This window comes from Dendrobates tinctorius, unplaced genomic scaffold, assembly GCF_039654945.1.
Source record: "Dendrobates tinctorius isolate UK_male_01 unplaced genomic scaffold, ASM3965494v1 ptg000065l, whole genome shotgun sequence".
NCBI lineage: Eukaryota > Metazoa > Chordata > Amphibia > Anura > Dendrobatidae > Dendrobates > Dendrobates tinctorius.
This window is the reverse complement of record NW_027361733.1, coordinates 19,254,120-19,270,188: the sequence shown is the minus strand read 5'-3', so window position 1 is coordinate 19,270,188 and position 16,069 is coordinate 19,254,120. Positions and strand designations below refer to the sequence as shown.

At 45.0% G+C, this 16,069-nt stretch overlaps 1 protein-coding gene across 2 annotated transcripts in view; it reads right to left on the bottom strand.

Annotated features, from left to right (window-relative positions):
- CASS4 (Cas scaffold protein family member 4) overlaps positions 1-16,069 on the bottom strand; it is a 105,458-nt gene that overhangs the window by 38,748 nt on the left and 50,641 nt on the right. Inside the window, exon 1 of one of the 2 annotated variants that reach the window (XM_073580668.1) lies at positions 7,975-8,179. The exons of the other annotated variant lie outside the window; for it this stretch is intronic. Coding sequence (XP_073436769.1) covers positions 7,975-7,986 — 12 coding nt within the window. The 5' untranslated portion in view covers positions 7,987-8,179. Of the gene's footprint in view, positions 1-7,974; positions 8,180-16,069 lie in introns of those variants that run through there. 2 annotated transcript variants of the gene reach the window in all.

The following is a 16,069-nucleotide window of genomic DNA, read 5'->3' as shown; positions in this document are numbered from 1 at the left end:
GTACTGATGATGGTACTGGTGCTGTATTAATGTTCTGATGATTGTTCCAGTGATGAATACCCGTACTGATGATGGTTCTGGTGCTGTACTAATGTACTGATGATCGTTCCAGTGATGAATACCTGTACTGATGATGGTACTGGTGCTGTATCAATGTTCTGATGATTATTCCAGTGTTGAATACCTGTACTGATGATGGTTCTGGTGCTGTACTAATGTACTGATGATTGTTCCAGTGATGAATACCTGTACTAATGATGATTCTGGTGCTGTATAAATGTTCTGATGATTGTTCCAGTGATGAATACCTGTACTGATGATGGTTCTGGTGCTGTACTAATGTAATGATGATTATTCCAGTGATGAATACCTGTACTGATGATGGTTCTGGTGCTGTACTAATGTACTGATGATTGTTCCAGTGATGAATACCTGTACTGATGATGGTTCTGGTGCTGTACTAATGTACTGATGATCGTTCCAGTGATGAATACCTGTACTGATGATGGTACTGGTGCTGTATCAATGTTCTGATGATTGTTCCAGTGATGAATACCTGTACTGATGATGATTCTGGTGCTGTATTAATGTTCTGATGATTATTTTGGTGATGTAATCATGTACTAATGGTGGTTCTGCTGCTATATTCATGCAGTATTAATGGTTTTGATCGTGTACTAATATAGCAATCTATAACTTGTCAGATTCCATTCAAAGTTAATAAAGGAGTGTGCCATCTGAAAAGATAAACCTTACGATATCTGTATTTACGCAAGGAGCATTAAACCTTTGTATTTGGTGGGAGTGAGGGGGGGGGTGCATGAAAGATGGGAGTCCTACCTCAGCATATTGTGTAATCTGTGTAGATTCTGTAATTCTTCTGAAATACTTGTATAATACCTACTACATTATCAGTGCTCAAAGAGGTAATACTGTGTGCTTCCTCAAAGAGATCACAGGTGTGCTTGGCCAAGCATTCCTGTGTATGGTGAAATTTGGAGTGGCAGCAGTCGGCCCCCATACATAATAGATGCCTGTTGGGCGAGCAATCGATTGGCTGGCAGCTATCTCGTCGTATTCTCCCATATCGAGGACTGTGGACTCTGCTAGGCGCTCCTTTGTTCTCTATGCTGTTTGTGAATATTGGTGGCTTTGGCCGACATTTATCTAATTTTGTCTAATATGTATTGGAGTCAACTGGCCCGATTACATAAACAACATCAATAAACTACTTCTGGACCCCAAATATGGCAGCCATTACATCTGAAACAGTACATTTCTCCTAGATTTTTTCCCCCAAATGTCCATACATATGAATGTGTCATCTATATTGTTGTCATTCGGCTTTAGGGGGCTTCACACATAGCGATATCGCTAGCAAAATCGCTAAAGCATCACCGATTTTGTGACGCAGCAGCGATATTGCTAGCGATATCATTACATGTGACACTCACCTACGACCGGCTCCCCCGCTGGCTATCGCTGATGGCGCGAGAACGGCCTGGGCCGTTTCTCGGCGGCGGCTTCCTGCTGGGCTTCCTGCTGGCGCCGACGAGCGACGTGTGGACGTGGGCTGAGGACTTCATCATCGCCGCATCTGACAGGCAAGTAATGACCGCTGCTATGTCGCTGGTGAGATCTGCCTGTGTGGCAGCTCACTAGCGACCATTTAGCGATGCACCAGCGATCCTGACCGCGTCATATCGTGGTCGGGATCGCTGGTGCATCGCTAAATGTAACGGGCCCTTTCTCCCCCAAATAGAATTTTAGACTTTCTTATGGAGTCTTGGGAGAGGAAGTAGAACATCTGTGTTTGAGATGGTAATCAGCACCATCACCACCAGTCAGCCCCCACATGGAGAGGAACAATAGAAGATCCCCTATCTACAAGAGTGGCCATCTGCATACGAATGTGGCCATCTCTCCATGACCCCAAGCCCTGAGTGCTGCAGCCACCAATACAAAGTTAATAAGGAAGAGGAGGAAGCCTCCATATTAACAAATGTGCCGCATCCTACTGTATAACATTCCAGTAACACAGATTAATAGGAGGCAGATGTCCATAGTGATATATCAGTATCCAGGTTCTGTAATACATAGCAACCAATTTAAACAGTCCTTAGTGACCAATGAACACAATTTGTAGCCCATAGCAACCAGAGAACCATTAATTTTGATCATGTGTAAACCATAGCATCCAGCTATGTGTGTTGGTATGGTCCATTCCTCTTCAATGGCTGTGCGAAGCTCTAGCATCGCCAACATACCCACTGGACATGTCACCCATTGAGCATGTTTGGGATGCTCTAGATCGCCATATATGACAGCGTGTTCAAGTTCCTGCCGATATCCAGCAACTTCGCTCAGCCGTTGGCTGGGAGTGGACCAAACTGGTCTTATTGGGAAAAGTCCAGGGTCTGAAATCCATACATCCCCCACCTGTCCCCTAAGCCTCATACAGTGCCTTGCGAAAGTATTCGGCCCCCTGGAACTTTTCAACCTTTCTCCCATATATCATGCTTCAAACATAAAGATACCAAATGTAAATTTTTGGTGAAGAATCAACAACAAGTGGGACACAATTGTGAAGTTGAACGAAATTTATTGGTTATTTTAAATTTTTGTGGAAATTCAAAAACTGAAAAGTGGGGCGTGCAATATTATTCGGCCCCTTTAACTCAATATTTTGTTGCGCCACCTTTTGCTGCGATTACAGCTGCAAGTCACTTGGGGCATGTCTCTATCAGTTTTGTACATCAAGAGACTGAAATTCGATCTCGCTACATGAGACACGCAGCGGCGACTGCCCCCCCCCCCCCCCCCCCCGCTGGATATCGCTGATCGTGCTCGAAAATCCTGGGCAATTTTTTTCATCGTCGGTGTCCCGCTGGCCACCTGGATATGTTTATTTGTGAACCTTTCCATTGTAGATTTTGCTTTATGTTTTGGATCATTGTCTTGTTGGAAGACAAATCTCCGTCCCAGTCTCAAGTCTTTTGCAAACTCCAACAGGTTGTCTTCTAGAATGGTCCTGTATTTGGCTCCATCCATCTTCCCATCAATTTTAACCATCTTCCCTGTCCCTGCTGAAGAAAAGCAGGCCCAAATCATAATGCTGCCACCACCATGTTTGACAGTGGGGATGTGTTCAGGGTGATGAGCTGTGTTGCCTTCACGCCGAACATATCATTTGGCATTGTTGCCAAAAAGTTCAATTTTGGTTTCATCTGACCAGAGCACCTTCTTCCACGTTTGGTGTGTCTCCCAGGTGGCTTGTTGCAAACTTTAAATTACACTTTTTATGGATATCTTTGAGAAATGGCTTTCTTCTTGCCACTGTTCCATAAAGGCCAGATTTGTGCAGTGTACAACTGATTGTTGTCCTATGAACAGACTGTCCCACCTCAGCTGTAGATCTCTGCAGTTCATCCAGAGTGACCATGGGCCTCTTGGCTGCATCTCTGATCAGTCTTCTCCTTGTTTGAAATGAAAGTTTAGAGGGACGTCCGGGCCTTGGTAGATTTGCAGTGGTATGATACTCCTCCCATTTCAATATGATCGCTTGCACAGTGCTCCTTGGGATGGTTAAAGTTTTGGAAATCATTTTGTATTCAAATCCGGCTTTAAACTTCTCCACAACAGTATCACGGACCTGCCTGTTGTGTTCCTTGGTCTTCATGATGCTCTCTGTGCATCAAACAGAACCCTGAGACTATCACAGAGCAGGTGCATTTATACGGAGACTTTATTACACACAGGTGGATTATATTTATCATCACTAGCCATTTAGGACAACATTGGATCATTCAGAGATCCACAATGAACTTCAGGAGTGAGTTTGCTGCACTCAAAGTAAAGGGGCCGAATAATATTGCACGCCCCACTTTTCGGTTTTTGAATTGCCACAAAAATTTAAAATAACCAATATATTTCGTACAACTTCACAATTGTGTCCCACTTGTTGTTGATTCTTTATCAAAAATTTACATTTGGTATCTTTATGTCTGAAGCATGATATGTGGGAAAAGGTTGAAAAGTTCCAGGGAGCCGAATACTTTCTCAAAGCACTGTAGATATTAGATTGTTGACTGATCCTACCAAAATTGTTGCAATGTGCCCTCATTGCTTTTATATCCGGATGTTTGTAAATGCATTGTACTCAGTATTAGCTCATTTAGGTCATAAAGGCATTTTGTTTCAGAAGTCACTTCACCCTTTCCCTTCCCCCAAATCCCTTATAGAATCTGGTGGCAACCAGTCTTGGTCACCTGAGGTCATCACAGGACAAATCCGGACATCACTCAAGCCAGCATAGCCATTAACAGCTCTGGTGTCAGCTTTATCTTTGCAGTGTGATGACTAAAGCCCCCCATACACTTCAGATGGCTATCGGTCAAAGAACGGGTTCAGCAGACCGATCATTCGATCGGCCGTGAGCTTACATTCGAAATTCCCATACCCAGGAATGCTCGCTTTGTGATAGCTGCTGCGAGACATCTCCGGTGGCAGCTCACCTGTAGACCACAAAGCATCAACAGTCTGAAATTGGACATGTCGGATAGAGAATTGTCAGAGGCTCCATACAAATTAGATGGCCAAACCCATTTTTATAAGGGGGAAAAAAACAAGAAATACAGTATCAGTTTTTATCACAATTTTAAGTACTAGGAGCCATAATAACATTTCCTAAAATCAAAACTGCCACAAAACCATGTTAAAATTCTATGCCTAGCTGTACCTCCTCCATGACCAAAATGCCTTCCAGGACAGTAGGAAAGATGAAATGCCTCTGTAGAATCAATGATGCCATATGGGTTGTCACTCGATTTTCCTTTATAGGAACTATGTTCTTCATAACTTTGTGCAAGCAGCTGACTCACTGAGAATTTTTGGATTTTAGCATGAAGTACCCTTTATTACACCTGTGCTCCATCCCAGCACATAGGCACTCTGCCTCTGCCGGAAACAATAGCTTTCTGCCCCAATTTATGGTGCCCCAGGGGAGACCAGGAAGCCCTCCTAAAGATCACAGAGACCAGCTAAATGGAGTGTTGAAGTTTTCTCATAGTCCGCGAGGGGACTTCACTATTAACTGCTGGAAAACAGACCTAAAAGTCTGAGAAAATGAGAACCGATGATCATTAATTATGAAGAGCTGCAAGCAGAAGTATGAGGCTATCAAGTGCCTCCTGCCTCAATTATTATTATTATTATTATTATTATTATAGCGCCATTTATTCCATAGCGCTTTACATGTGAGGAGGGGTATACATAATTAAAAACAAGTACAGTAATCTTAAACGATACAAGTCACGACAGGTATAGGAGGAGAGAGGACCCTGCCCGCGAGGGCTCACAATCTACAAGGGATGGGTGATTAGGTTATTTGTGAATTCCTAAAATTAACATGTTGGCCCAGGAGCCCAGGACACACAAAAGCATTTTCATCTAGCCACAATGTACAAAAACAATATTGCCCTCCTTTTACAACCAAGTATCAGCTTCGTAGCACCAAGTATCGACATTGCAGTCCCTTTGACAACCTCTTAAAATCATTATAGACAGACACTTATGTTCCTCAAGGCTGCAATGCTCACACCTCATTCTGCGCTCCACATAGTCGTTGTGACTACTTGTTCCAAGAAGTCACCATGCATGGACCTCCTGGAACAGCCAAAGTGCACATCATTTCCAATCTACACATAGTGCATAACCGCCATTACCATGTTAATGGCCTCATCTTGCACTAAACTAGTTGTCAGCCCTTGTCCCAACAATACTCCATTGCCAGTTGTCAACCCTGTGAAGCCCAACACAACAACCCCACTGCCAGGTCCATAAAGTCCACAATTGTTCTGCTCCCGTAAACCTCTGTTGGCAGCCATTCTGAGCTGATGGACCTCATTTTGGTCAACTGGCCAGACCATGGGTGGATATGATGATGATAATTCAGGTCAACAAACCTGTGATCGGGTCGGAAATTGTGCCGTAATATGACTAACATAGATCATGTGAATTAACCCTTACGGTTCAATATCCGTCATACAAAAATCACTCCACCTTATGAAATTCCTGCCATCCTCTTGCCTTTATTTTTATTTATTTTACTCACTTATATAGTGCTATTAATTCCTCAGCGCTTTACAGACATCATCATCACTGTCCCCATTGGGGCTCACAATCTAAATTCCCTATCAGTATGTCTTTGGAGTGTGGGAGGAAACTGGAGTACCCATAGGAAACCCATGGAAACATGGGGAGAACATACAAACTCCTTGCAGATGTTGTCCTTGGTGGGATTTGAATCCAGGACCCCAGCGCTGCCAGGCTGCAGAGCTAACCACTGAGCCACTGTGTGTCTTGACCTGATATTGCAACCCACACCCCGACATCATTGGGAAAAAAGGAAAATTTTTTCCATCTAATCATCTTGTAATGGTTTCCTGCTGTGCCGACTTTCCACATCCACCTGGTCAGACACAGGGAGAATGAGATCATCTGACCCAAACCACGGCCCTTTAAATATGACAGCTGTACATGGGTGACACATGTTCTGTTATAGAGTATGCCTGATACAAGGCATGTGACCATTTAAAGGGCCACTGTCCCATCGTCTCCATTTTCCAAATAACTTTATTAAAATGTTAAAAATAACAGTAATATTTTGCATTGACATAACAAAAGGAAGAACTCATTGAGAGGGACGATTATCCTACAAGTGTTATCCATAATTTGTACCCTAACACGTCACTGCCACGTATTGGATTTGATTGCAAGAGAATATAAAAATGCATTATGCCGGCCGGTGACATTTATTCAGTGTGCCCAGCGGCAGTCACCCTCCAGTGAGTCAGCCTTTGTACTCACCAGTCAGGTATGTGGCAGTTCCTCCAGGAACTAGTTGCATGTGTCACCGATCTGCTCTCATTCCTCTCCTCTAAATATAAAGCCCTTTCCACTTCACTTGCACAAATAAAGTATTAAAATGACCTTTTCCCTTTTTTTTTTTCAAGAAAATCTGAAATCTTCATTTTCAGACATTGTGCAACAGAAAAGAAAAAAAAAAAAGCACATTTTTCTTGCAGGAAAATGGAACTTGGGATCAAGTCCAACTTTTAACCCTTCTTTGCCAGCACCGTGCAATGCAAATATACAAAAAAATACATAATAAGATAAGATAATCCTTTAATCGTCCCACTATGGGGAAATTCAGAAAATGCAATGCAAAAAATACAAAAAATGCAAAAAATACAAAAAAAAAGAAGCGTAAGGAAACCTTGACCCCTATGTAAATTCACATCCAAATTTTACATACTATTTATAGTACTGCTACCCTGTTATAGGGCCGAAGTACCTTAGGGACCACTTTGCCATTACAAGTCGCCTTGTAGCAATAGACTGAGGTGGGTGATGCAAAGTGGCACTATAGTGACATTATAATTATTGCAACCAGTTCAAATCTGTTTCTTGATGCGAATGTTTCCATTGCACTAATTTTGTACTATAATAAATATTATTTTCTCAAAAAAAAAACCTATACCCAATCTTGTGGTCTGGTCTTAATATATTGACCATAGTGAATACACAGTGCAACATTCCTATGTCAACGCTCGGGTCCATATAAATATAGAATATAGCGGAAGATAATACATCAACATGGATATTGCTTCAAAAGTCCAAATAATAATAAATCCAATCAATAATAAGAGTTGCGTATACGTAAAAAAAAACATCATCATAAAAAAATTACATATGTAAAAACTTCTAAAAACAATATTTAAAAGTACAAATGTAAATATTTGCAAAAAAAATTATAAAAAATAATGTTACAGTGCACAAAAGTCAATAAAATAAACTTCCTTTGCACACTCGAAAAGTATTAGACCCCGTCCTGATGATTGTTTCTTCCTTTTTCTGGAGACCCCAGGATATTAATCATTGCTGTGGATAGGAATCAGAAAGTTCAGCACTTACTGTAACCTTCATCTTCTGCCCAGGGGTTTAGTAGTCCATGCCAGGGGAGGTAATAGTATCCAGTGTGAGGTTGTGGGAAGTGTTTGGAGCTGCAGCTTTGTCCTGACTGAGTATGTGATGAATGGGATAGAGTTCCAGCATCCCCCCTCCCACCGCCAGCGATTGGCCCAGGACCCTGTATTATAATGTAGATGAAAGCCCCTGCCTGTGGACACACAATGCCAGGCTGGGCTATAATAAGTGCTATATGATAATCTAGAACTGCACAGCATAGATAGCCTATGACTGCCAAACATGTCCAACCTGTAGATCTCAGACTGTTGCAAAACTACAACTCTCAGAATATAACATCTGAAGCAATGGCGGATACAGACAGAAGAAGGCCTCTGTGCAAGAACAATATATGGGCCCTGCGCAGTCCAATAGCTCCTCATAATGCACAATTCCCCCTGCTTTGGAGATGGTAGTGGCCCCTGATCCTGATCTAGAATATTATGTAAGAGTCAATCCCTTCAATCCTTATGGTTCTCCTGAAAAAGTCTGAGAACGTCGAAACGCGTTGAGAATAAACCGCACTGCCGCCTTCCATGCTTGATTTGCTCCCAAGGCCTATTTCAATTCAATCCGCCATCTCATAACCCAGCAAACCTAATATGCTTCCATCATAGGACTGTCTGATTAATCGACACAATTATAGCAACAGGACTTTATTTTATTTACGTGTTTACGTATTTATTTTTTACGTATTATTGCGGCTTCAAAAAAGCAGTTCTAGCAAAGCGGATGGGATTTATGGGATGATTTTTTTTTTTTTAATTCAACGTAAACTGACCTGCGACGCGCGTTTCAAATCCACAACCTGTCCATTTCTCTTGTGGGTGCGCTGAGTTTTCTGTTCAGATTTTCCAAAAGACTTGCAGAAAATCCACAGTGTAAAAGCGCACGTAATCCGCACATGAAGGTATGAATAAAGTTTTATACCATTTCATATAATGCTTGGTATTGTTGTCATGGTTTGAACAGGGTTCTTGCCCTGCACTCACAGGGTTAAGTGTTCGTGGCCTCTTTCTGGATCAGGGAGGGGTATTTATACTCACTCATTACCAGGGTTCTCTGTCAGCTATACTGTCGTTCTGGTGTGTCTGACCCCTGGTGTGCGTGTATTCTGCGTTGCTTGTTTGATTCCCGTGTATGACCCGGCCTTTTCCCTCACTCTGTACTCCGTCTCTCGCTTTGGTACTACTGTCTTCTCCGGTTCTGACCTCCTGGCTTGGCTATCGTTACTCCGTTACAGTTTGTCCCTATTGTACCGTCTATTGCCCGTTCTGGTTTTCTGACCTATTGCTACGTCCTGACTATCCTTTCTGTCTAAACCCCGTGGTACTGTATTGCTATCTGGTGCTTTGACCCTGGCTTCGTCTGGTTTCTGTCTCTGTCTATGCCCCTTGGTAACATTGCCCCGTAGTTACCTTTCTAGGAGTTTCCCTGCAGCTCCTAGATCTGTGGAGCTTAGGCCACGCCCCCAGCAGTCATGTGCTTCAGGTCCTGATACTCTGAAGCACGCATCGTCACCGCTGCTGCCCTGCTCCACAGGTATCTGTGAGTACTGTCTTTGTACTCAGGACACCCGCACTGGCACAGTGAGCAAGTGCAGTGCGGTGTTCCTGACATTATAGCTGACCATTTCAGTTTGTTTTTTTCCCCTCTGAGGAAAAAAAAAAAAAAAAAAGAAAAAAAAAAGTGTGTTATCCTCATGGATCCCATACAAGCCTTGGCTGATCAGGTCAAGCACCTGACCCAAATGTTCCACAAACTTAATGTGGAACAGCGCATGATGGCCCAGACCCAGCAACAGTTGGTGGATACGGTACAGGGGGCTGGCTCTACAGGGGATTCTTGTGCTGGGGATAGAGATGTGTCATTGGCATTCCCAGAATCTCCGGTCAAATTGCCAGACCTTTTCTCAGGGGATAAAAAGGAGTTCAGGTCTTTCAGAGAAGGATGCAAGCTTTTTTTTTTCTCTGAGGCCCCGCTCTTCCGGGGATGAGTTCCAGAGGGTGGGGGTCGTTATTTCCCTACTTCGGGGGGCTCCACAGGCATGGGCTTTCTCTCTCTCTTCCTCTGCTCCTGAACGCATGTCTGTGAATTTGTTCTTTGAGGCTCTGGGGCACATTTATGATGAGCCTGATAGAGTGCGTCTGGCAGAGGATATGGTGATGAGTGTGACACAGGGAAGGAACTCTGCTGAATGGTTCTGCTCTGAGTACAGACGCTGGGCAGCGGAGGTCTCCTGGGATGACGCTGCCCTCCGGGGTTTGTTCTGTAGAGGCCTGTCCGAACGTTTGAAAGATGCCCTAGCCCTTCATCCTCCACCGGATTCTTTGGAGGACGCTATGATCCAGGCTGTCCGCATGGACCGTAGGCTGCGGGCAAGAGGGGTCATGCTGCAGGAGACCCCTTTATTCTCCAATCTGAGAGACTCTGCATCTAGTCCTGAGCCCATGGAGGTTGGTGCCACGTCATTGGAGGAAAAAGAGAGGAGACACCGAAGAAACAACCAATTATGCTTTTACTGTGGATCCGCTGGACATTGGAGAAGGAACTGTCCTTCTTGCCCTTCTTCAGTGAAGCCGTCAGGAAAACGACTGAGTCTGGGTAACAATCGAGGAGGTTGCCCAGACTCCCAGGTAGCCTTTTACTCGCTTGCTAAAATTCTGCTTCCGGTGGAACTGGAACTTACAGGCGGCCCGGTTGGGACTACCGCCTTTGTTGACTGTGGTTCTTCTATTAATCTGATCGATGCCAAAGTTGTGACTTTTCATAAGATAGGGACAGTCAGGTTAATAGATCCTGTTAAAATCGTGGCAATTGATTCGTCTCCTATCACCCAGGAGGGAATTTGTTTCATGACTGATACCTTTTCTCTGAAAGTGGGTTCCACTCACGTGGAAAAATTAAGATGTTTTGTCATAAATAATCTGCCGGCTGGACTGATACTGGGTATGCCTTGGCTTCAACGTCACAATCCTACTATTGACTGGGTCACAGGGGAGATCATTCAGTGGGGTTGTATGGCTAATGGTCTATGTTGTAACTTGACAACCCTTGTCACCCCAGTAAAATCTGTGTCAGTGTCGTCTGTCGATCTGGAAGGTATTCCGGAGTGCCTGAAAGATTTTCAAGACGTATTTTCTGAAAGTGAGGCTGAGGCACTACCACCACATAGACCCTTTGATTGTGCCATTAATCTAGTCCCTGGAGCCAAGTTACCCAAGGCTCGCCTGTTCAATTTGTCCGGGCCCGAACGTCTAGCCATGAAGGAGTACATTACTGAGAGTCTCCGCAAAGGGCATATTAGGCCTTCTGTTTCACCTGTGGCAGCGGGCTTCTTTTTTGTTAAGAAAAAAGATGGTGGTTTGCGGCCGTGCCTCGACTTTCGGGAATTAAACAAAATTACTGTGAAAAATACATACCCTCTCCCCCTAATTCCTGATTTATGTAACCAACTCACCGGGGCCAAGTGGTTCTCTAAACTGGATTTACGTGGGGCATATAACCTTATAAGAGTCCGTGAAGGGGACGAATGGAAAACAGCATTCCTGACGACTGAAGGGCTGTTCGAAAACTTGGTTATGCCCTTTGGTCTCACCAACGCTCCTGCTGTTTTTCAGAATTTTATTAATGTAATTTTCTCTGATTTAATTGGTCGTTTTGTGGTTATCTATTTGGATGACATTCTGGTGTACTCGGTGGACAGTCAATCTCACTTGCACAATTTGCGGATGGTTCTCATGAGACTGAGGGAGAATCATTTGTATGCTAAGCTGGAAAAATGCTCATTTTTCATGCAAGAAGTATCCTTTCTGGGGTTGATTGTGTCAGGAGAGGGGTTCCGCATGGATCCTAAGAAAGTCCAGGCTGTTACGGAGTGGGTGCAACCTCATGACTTGAAAGGGTTGCAACGATTTTTGGGCTTTGCCAACTTTTATAGGAAATTTATTAAGGGCTTTTCGCAGGTGGTAAAGCCTCTAACGGACCTCACTCTCAAGGGAGCTGATGTAAAAAATTGGTCTGTAGCTGCAAAAAACTCTTTCATGACATTAAAAAGTGCTTTTCTTCAGCCCCTGTATTGGTACAACCCGACCCGTCAAGACCTTTTGTCGTGGAGGTTGACGCCTCGGAAGTGGGGGTGGGGGCAGTTTTGTCTCAGGGCCCTCCTACCCTTACTAACCTGAGGCCTTGCGCCTTCTTCTCTAAAAAATTTTCCTCTGCTGAGAGAAATTACGATGTCGGCAATAGAGAGTTGTTGGCGGTAAAGTTGGCTTTTGAAGAATGGAGGCACTTCCTGGAGGGGTCTGTTCATCCCATTACAGTCATCACTGATCACAAAAATTTGGCCTATATCGAGTCTGCCAAGAGATTGACCCCCAGACAGGCTCGGTGGGCACTTTTTTTTTCTCGTTTTCAGTTTACCATCACATTCCGCCCAGGATCTAAAAACATCAAGGCTGATGCCTTATCCCGAAGCTTTGATTCGGTGTCCCCTCCAGAACCTCCCTCCTCCATTCTTCAGCCAGGAGTAGTGGTGGCCGAAATCTCATCTGAGTTACAGAGAGGGATTTTGGAGGCCCAGGCTCGGGCTCCTGGTGGTAAACCCCCGGGTAAATTGTTTGTACCGGAACGTTTCCGTCTCGGACTTATGCAGGAATTTCATGATTCTGTGTTGAGTGCTCATCCTGGGATTGCAGCTACCCGGGGGGCAATTGCGAGGGATTTCTGGTGGCCCTCTATGGTAACAGATATTAAAAAGTTTGTGACTGCATGTGGGGTGTGCGCTCGTTCTAAAAGTTCTCAGGTCCGGCCGGCCGGGGAATTGGTGCCTTTGCCAATTCCGGATAGACCATGGACACATTTGTCCATGGATTTTATCACAAATCTTCCCCCTTCCAGGGGCAACTCGGTGATATGGGTGGTGGTGGATAGGTTTTCAAAACAAGCTCACTTTGTACCTCTCCCCGCGTTACCATCTGCTGAAACCCTGGCCCGCTTATTTATGCAGCATATAATTAGGTTACATGGAGTGCCTATGAATGTGGTGTCAGACAGAGGGGTACAGTTTGTAGCCAGGTTCTGGAGGGCTTTTTGCAAAAAGCTGGGGATTTCGTTGTCCTTCTCCTCTGCCTACCACCCAGAGTCTAATGGACAGACGGAGCGCACGAACCAATCGTTGGAGCAGATTCTGAGATACTTGGCCTCTTCCAGGCAGGAGGACTGGTGTGAGGTATTGCCCATGGCAGAGTTTGCATTCAACGGTCGTGTGAGTCAGTCTACTGGGAAGTCTCCTTTTCAGGTCAACTATGGCTTTAACCCACATTTTGGAGAGTTTTCCTGTATGGATTCAGGTTGTCCTGGTGCTGAGGATGTGATACAACGTCTTAGAATTCTTTGGAGGGAGGTTCAGAGGAATATTTCCAAGGCCCAGGAAAACTATAAGCGGTTTGCTGACAGGAGGAGGGGGCCAGGTCCAGCATTTGCAGTAGGGGAGAAGGTGTGGCTATCCACCCGCAATATCAAGCTTAAGATACCTTCTATAAAGCTGGGCCCCAAGTTTATTGGCCCATACAAAGTTGTGGAGGTTGTTAACCCAGTAGCCTACCGACTGCAGCTGCCCAACTTCTTTAAAATTTCTAATGTCTTCCACAGGTCCCTGTTAAAGCCTGTGGGGACGGTGAGAGAGGATCCCTCATCAAATGCTCCGCCAGTGCTGGTAGAGGGGCAGCTGGAGTATGAAGTAGGGCGCATTGTTGACTCCCGGTGGGTGCGCCGGAGACTCCAGTATCTGATACACTGGAAGGGGTACTCTCTGGAGGATCGGTCATGGGTTCCGACCAGTTCGGTGCATGCCGATCGTCTGGTGCGGGCTTTCCACGCCAGATACCCAGACAAGCCTGGGGGTCCAGTGGCCCCCCATTAAGAGGGGGGTACTGTCATGGTTTGAACAGGGTTCTTGCCCTGCACTCACAGGGTTAAGTGTTCGTGGCCTCTTTCTGGATCTGGGAGGGGTATTTATACTCACTCATTACCAGGGTTCTCTGTCAGCTATACTGTTGTTCTGGTGTGTCTGACCCCTGGTGTGCGTGTATTCTGCGTTGCTTGTTTGATTCCCGTGTATGACCCGGCCTGTTCCCTCACTCTGTACTCCGTCTCTCGCTTTGGTACTACTGTCTTCTCCGGTTCTGACCTCCTGGCTTGGCTATCGTTACTCCGTTACAGTTTGTCCCTATTGTACCGTCTATTGCCCGTTCTGGTTTTCTGACCTATTGCTACGTCCTGACTATCCTTTCTGTCTAAACCCCGTGGTACTGTATTGCTATCTGGTGCTTTGACCCTGGCTTCGTCTGGTTTCTGTCTCTGTCTATGCCCCTTGGTAACATTGCCCCGTAGTTACCTTTCTAGGAGTTTCCCTGCAGCTCCTAGATCTGTGGAGCTTAGGCCACGCCCCCAGCAGTCATGTGCTTCAGGTCCTGATACTCTGAAGCACGCATCGTCACCGCTGCTGCCCTGCTCCACAGGTATCTGTGAGTACTGTCTTTGTACTCAGGACACCCGCACTGGCACAGTGAGCAAGTGCAGTGCGGTGTTCCTGACAATTGTGCTTGGTGATGTAAGGCTGCATGAAACTGCTCGGTCATGAAGCTCTCGGCAGGGAAGTTTTTGTGTGGATGTTAATGCCAGCAGATATTTGGACTTTATAGTTATGGAGTCAGTAGAGTGTTGGTGACTTTTCTGCTTCTCAGCACTCGTTGACCCTGCTCTGTAATGTTACGAGGTCTTCACTTTGTGGCCGAGTTGCTGTGGTTCCTTCCACTTCGCACTAATATCACAGGTGATGGGGGAATATTTAGCAGGTAAGAAATGTCAGGATCTGACTTGTTACATCGGTGGCTCCTAGTACAGGACTGGGCTGGTATCAGGGAACTCTGTACCACCAGCCATTTTCTAACAAGTTACTAAAAACAGACGACATTGTGAGGGGCTGCATATGATATACCAGGGGCAATAGGATGGAGCGAAAAGCCAAATTCAATGATTTAGGCTACTTTATCACTTGCGTTTTTTTGCTGCGCGTTTTTTTTGCGCACACAAACGCATGAAAAAACGCATCATGCGTTTGTGTGCGGTTTTTGCGGGTTTTGGTGCATTTTTTTAAAAAAACCGCATGTGTTTTTTCGCGCATACGTGCACATTACAATGCGCATGTATGCGCACCCATAGACTTTAATGGGTGTTTTGCTGTAAAAAAAACGCATTGCGTGCGCATGCGTTTTTTTGGGGCAAGTTGGACGCACAAAAAATGCAACAGGATGCATTTTGTGCGCCCGAGCGCACACTACAAAAAACCGCATGCGCATACAAACACGTACAAACGCATGTGTATGCGCACATATGTGCACCCATGTTAAAGTATGCGGAAAAAAAGCATGCTTTTTTTGCGCTAAAACACAGCGCAAAAAAACGCAAGTGTGAAAACAGCCTAAGAGGAGCATCCCAATATTTCTGTCCATTTTGTGTGAGCTACACATAGGAGGACACAGGTACGGACTGGGGCTGAAATTTAGCCCTGGTATTTGAAATCATACAAGCCCAGGCTGTCCCTCTCCCCAAGCACCAGATGGAGATATATTAATAATATTACCCTAGATGGAGGAAAGCAAGATTTACTACAAGACCAATATTTCTAATGATACCTGTGGCCTGCTGGGGTAAGTGACGGAGTCAGCGACTTTGTTCTCCGTCACAATTTCTAACCGTATGGGTGTCATGAGAACACAGATTCTGCTAACAATGTAGCAGACAAGGCAGCTCATGACCAGACAGGCCCTTCTGGAATTTGCCAGAATTGCCAGATGGCCAGTCCGGCCCTGGGAGGACAGATACCTAATCACCCCACACAGTCAGAACCTTGCGCCATCTTCTGTCGTCCTCAGCCCACCTCTGTTCGGCATTAGTCAGTTTGGATCCATGTACTTCATACTGCATTATTGCTCTTGTCCTTCAATAAGAACTTCTATGTACTGCAGGTGTTCAATTGCAA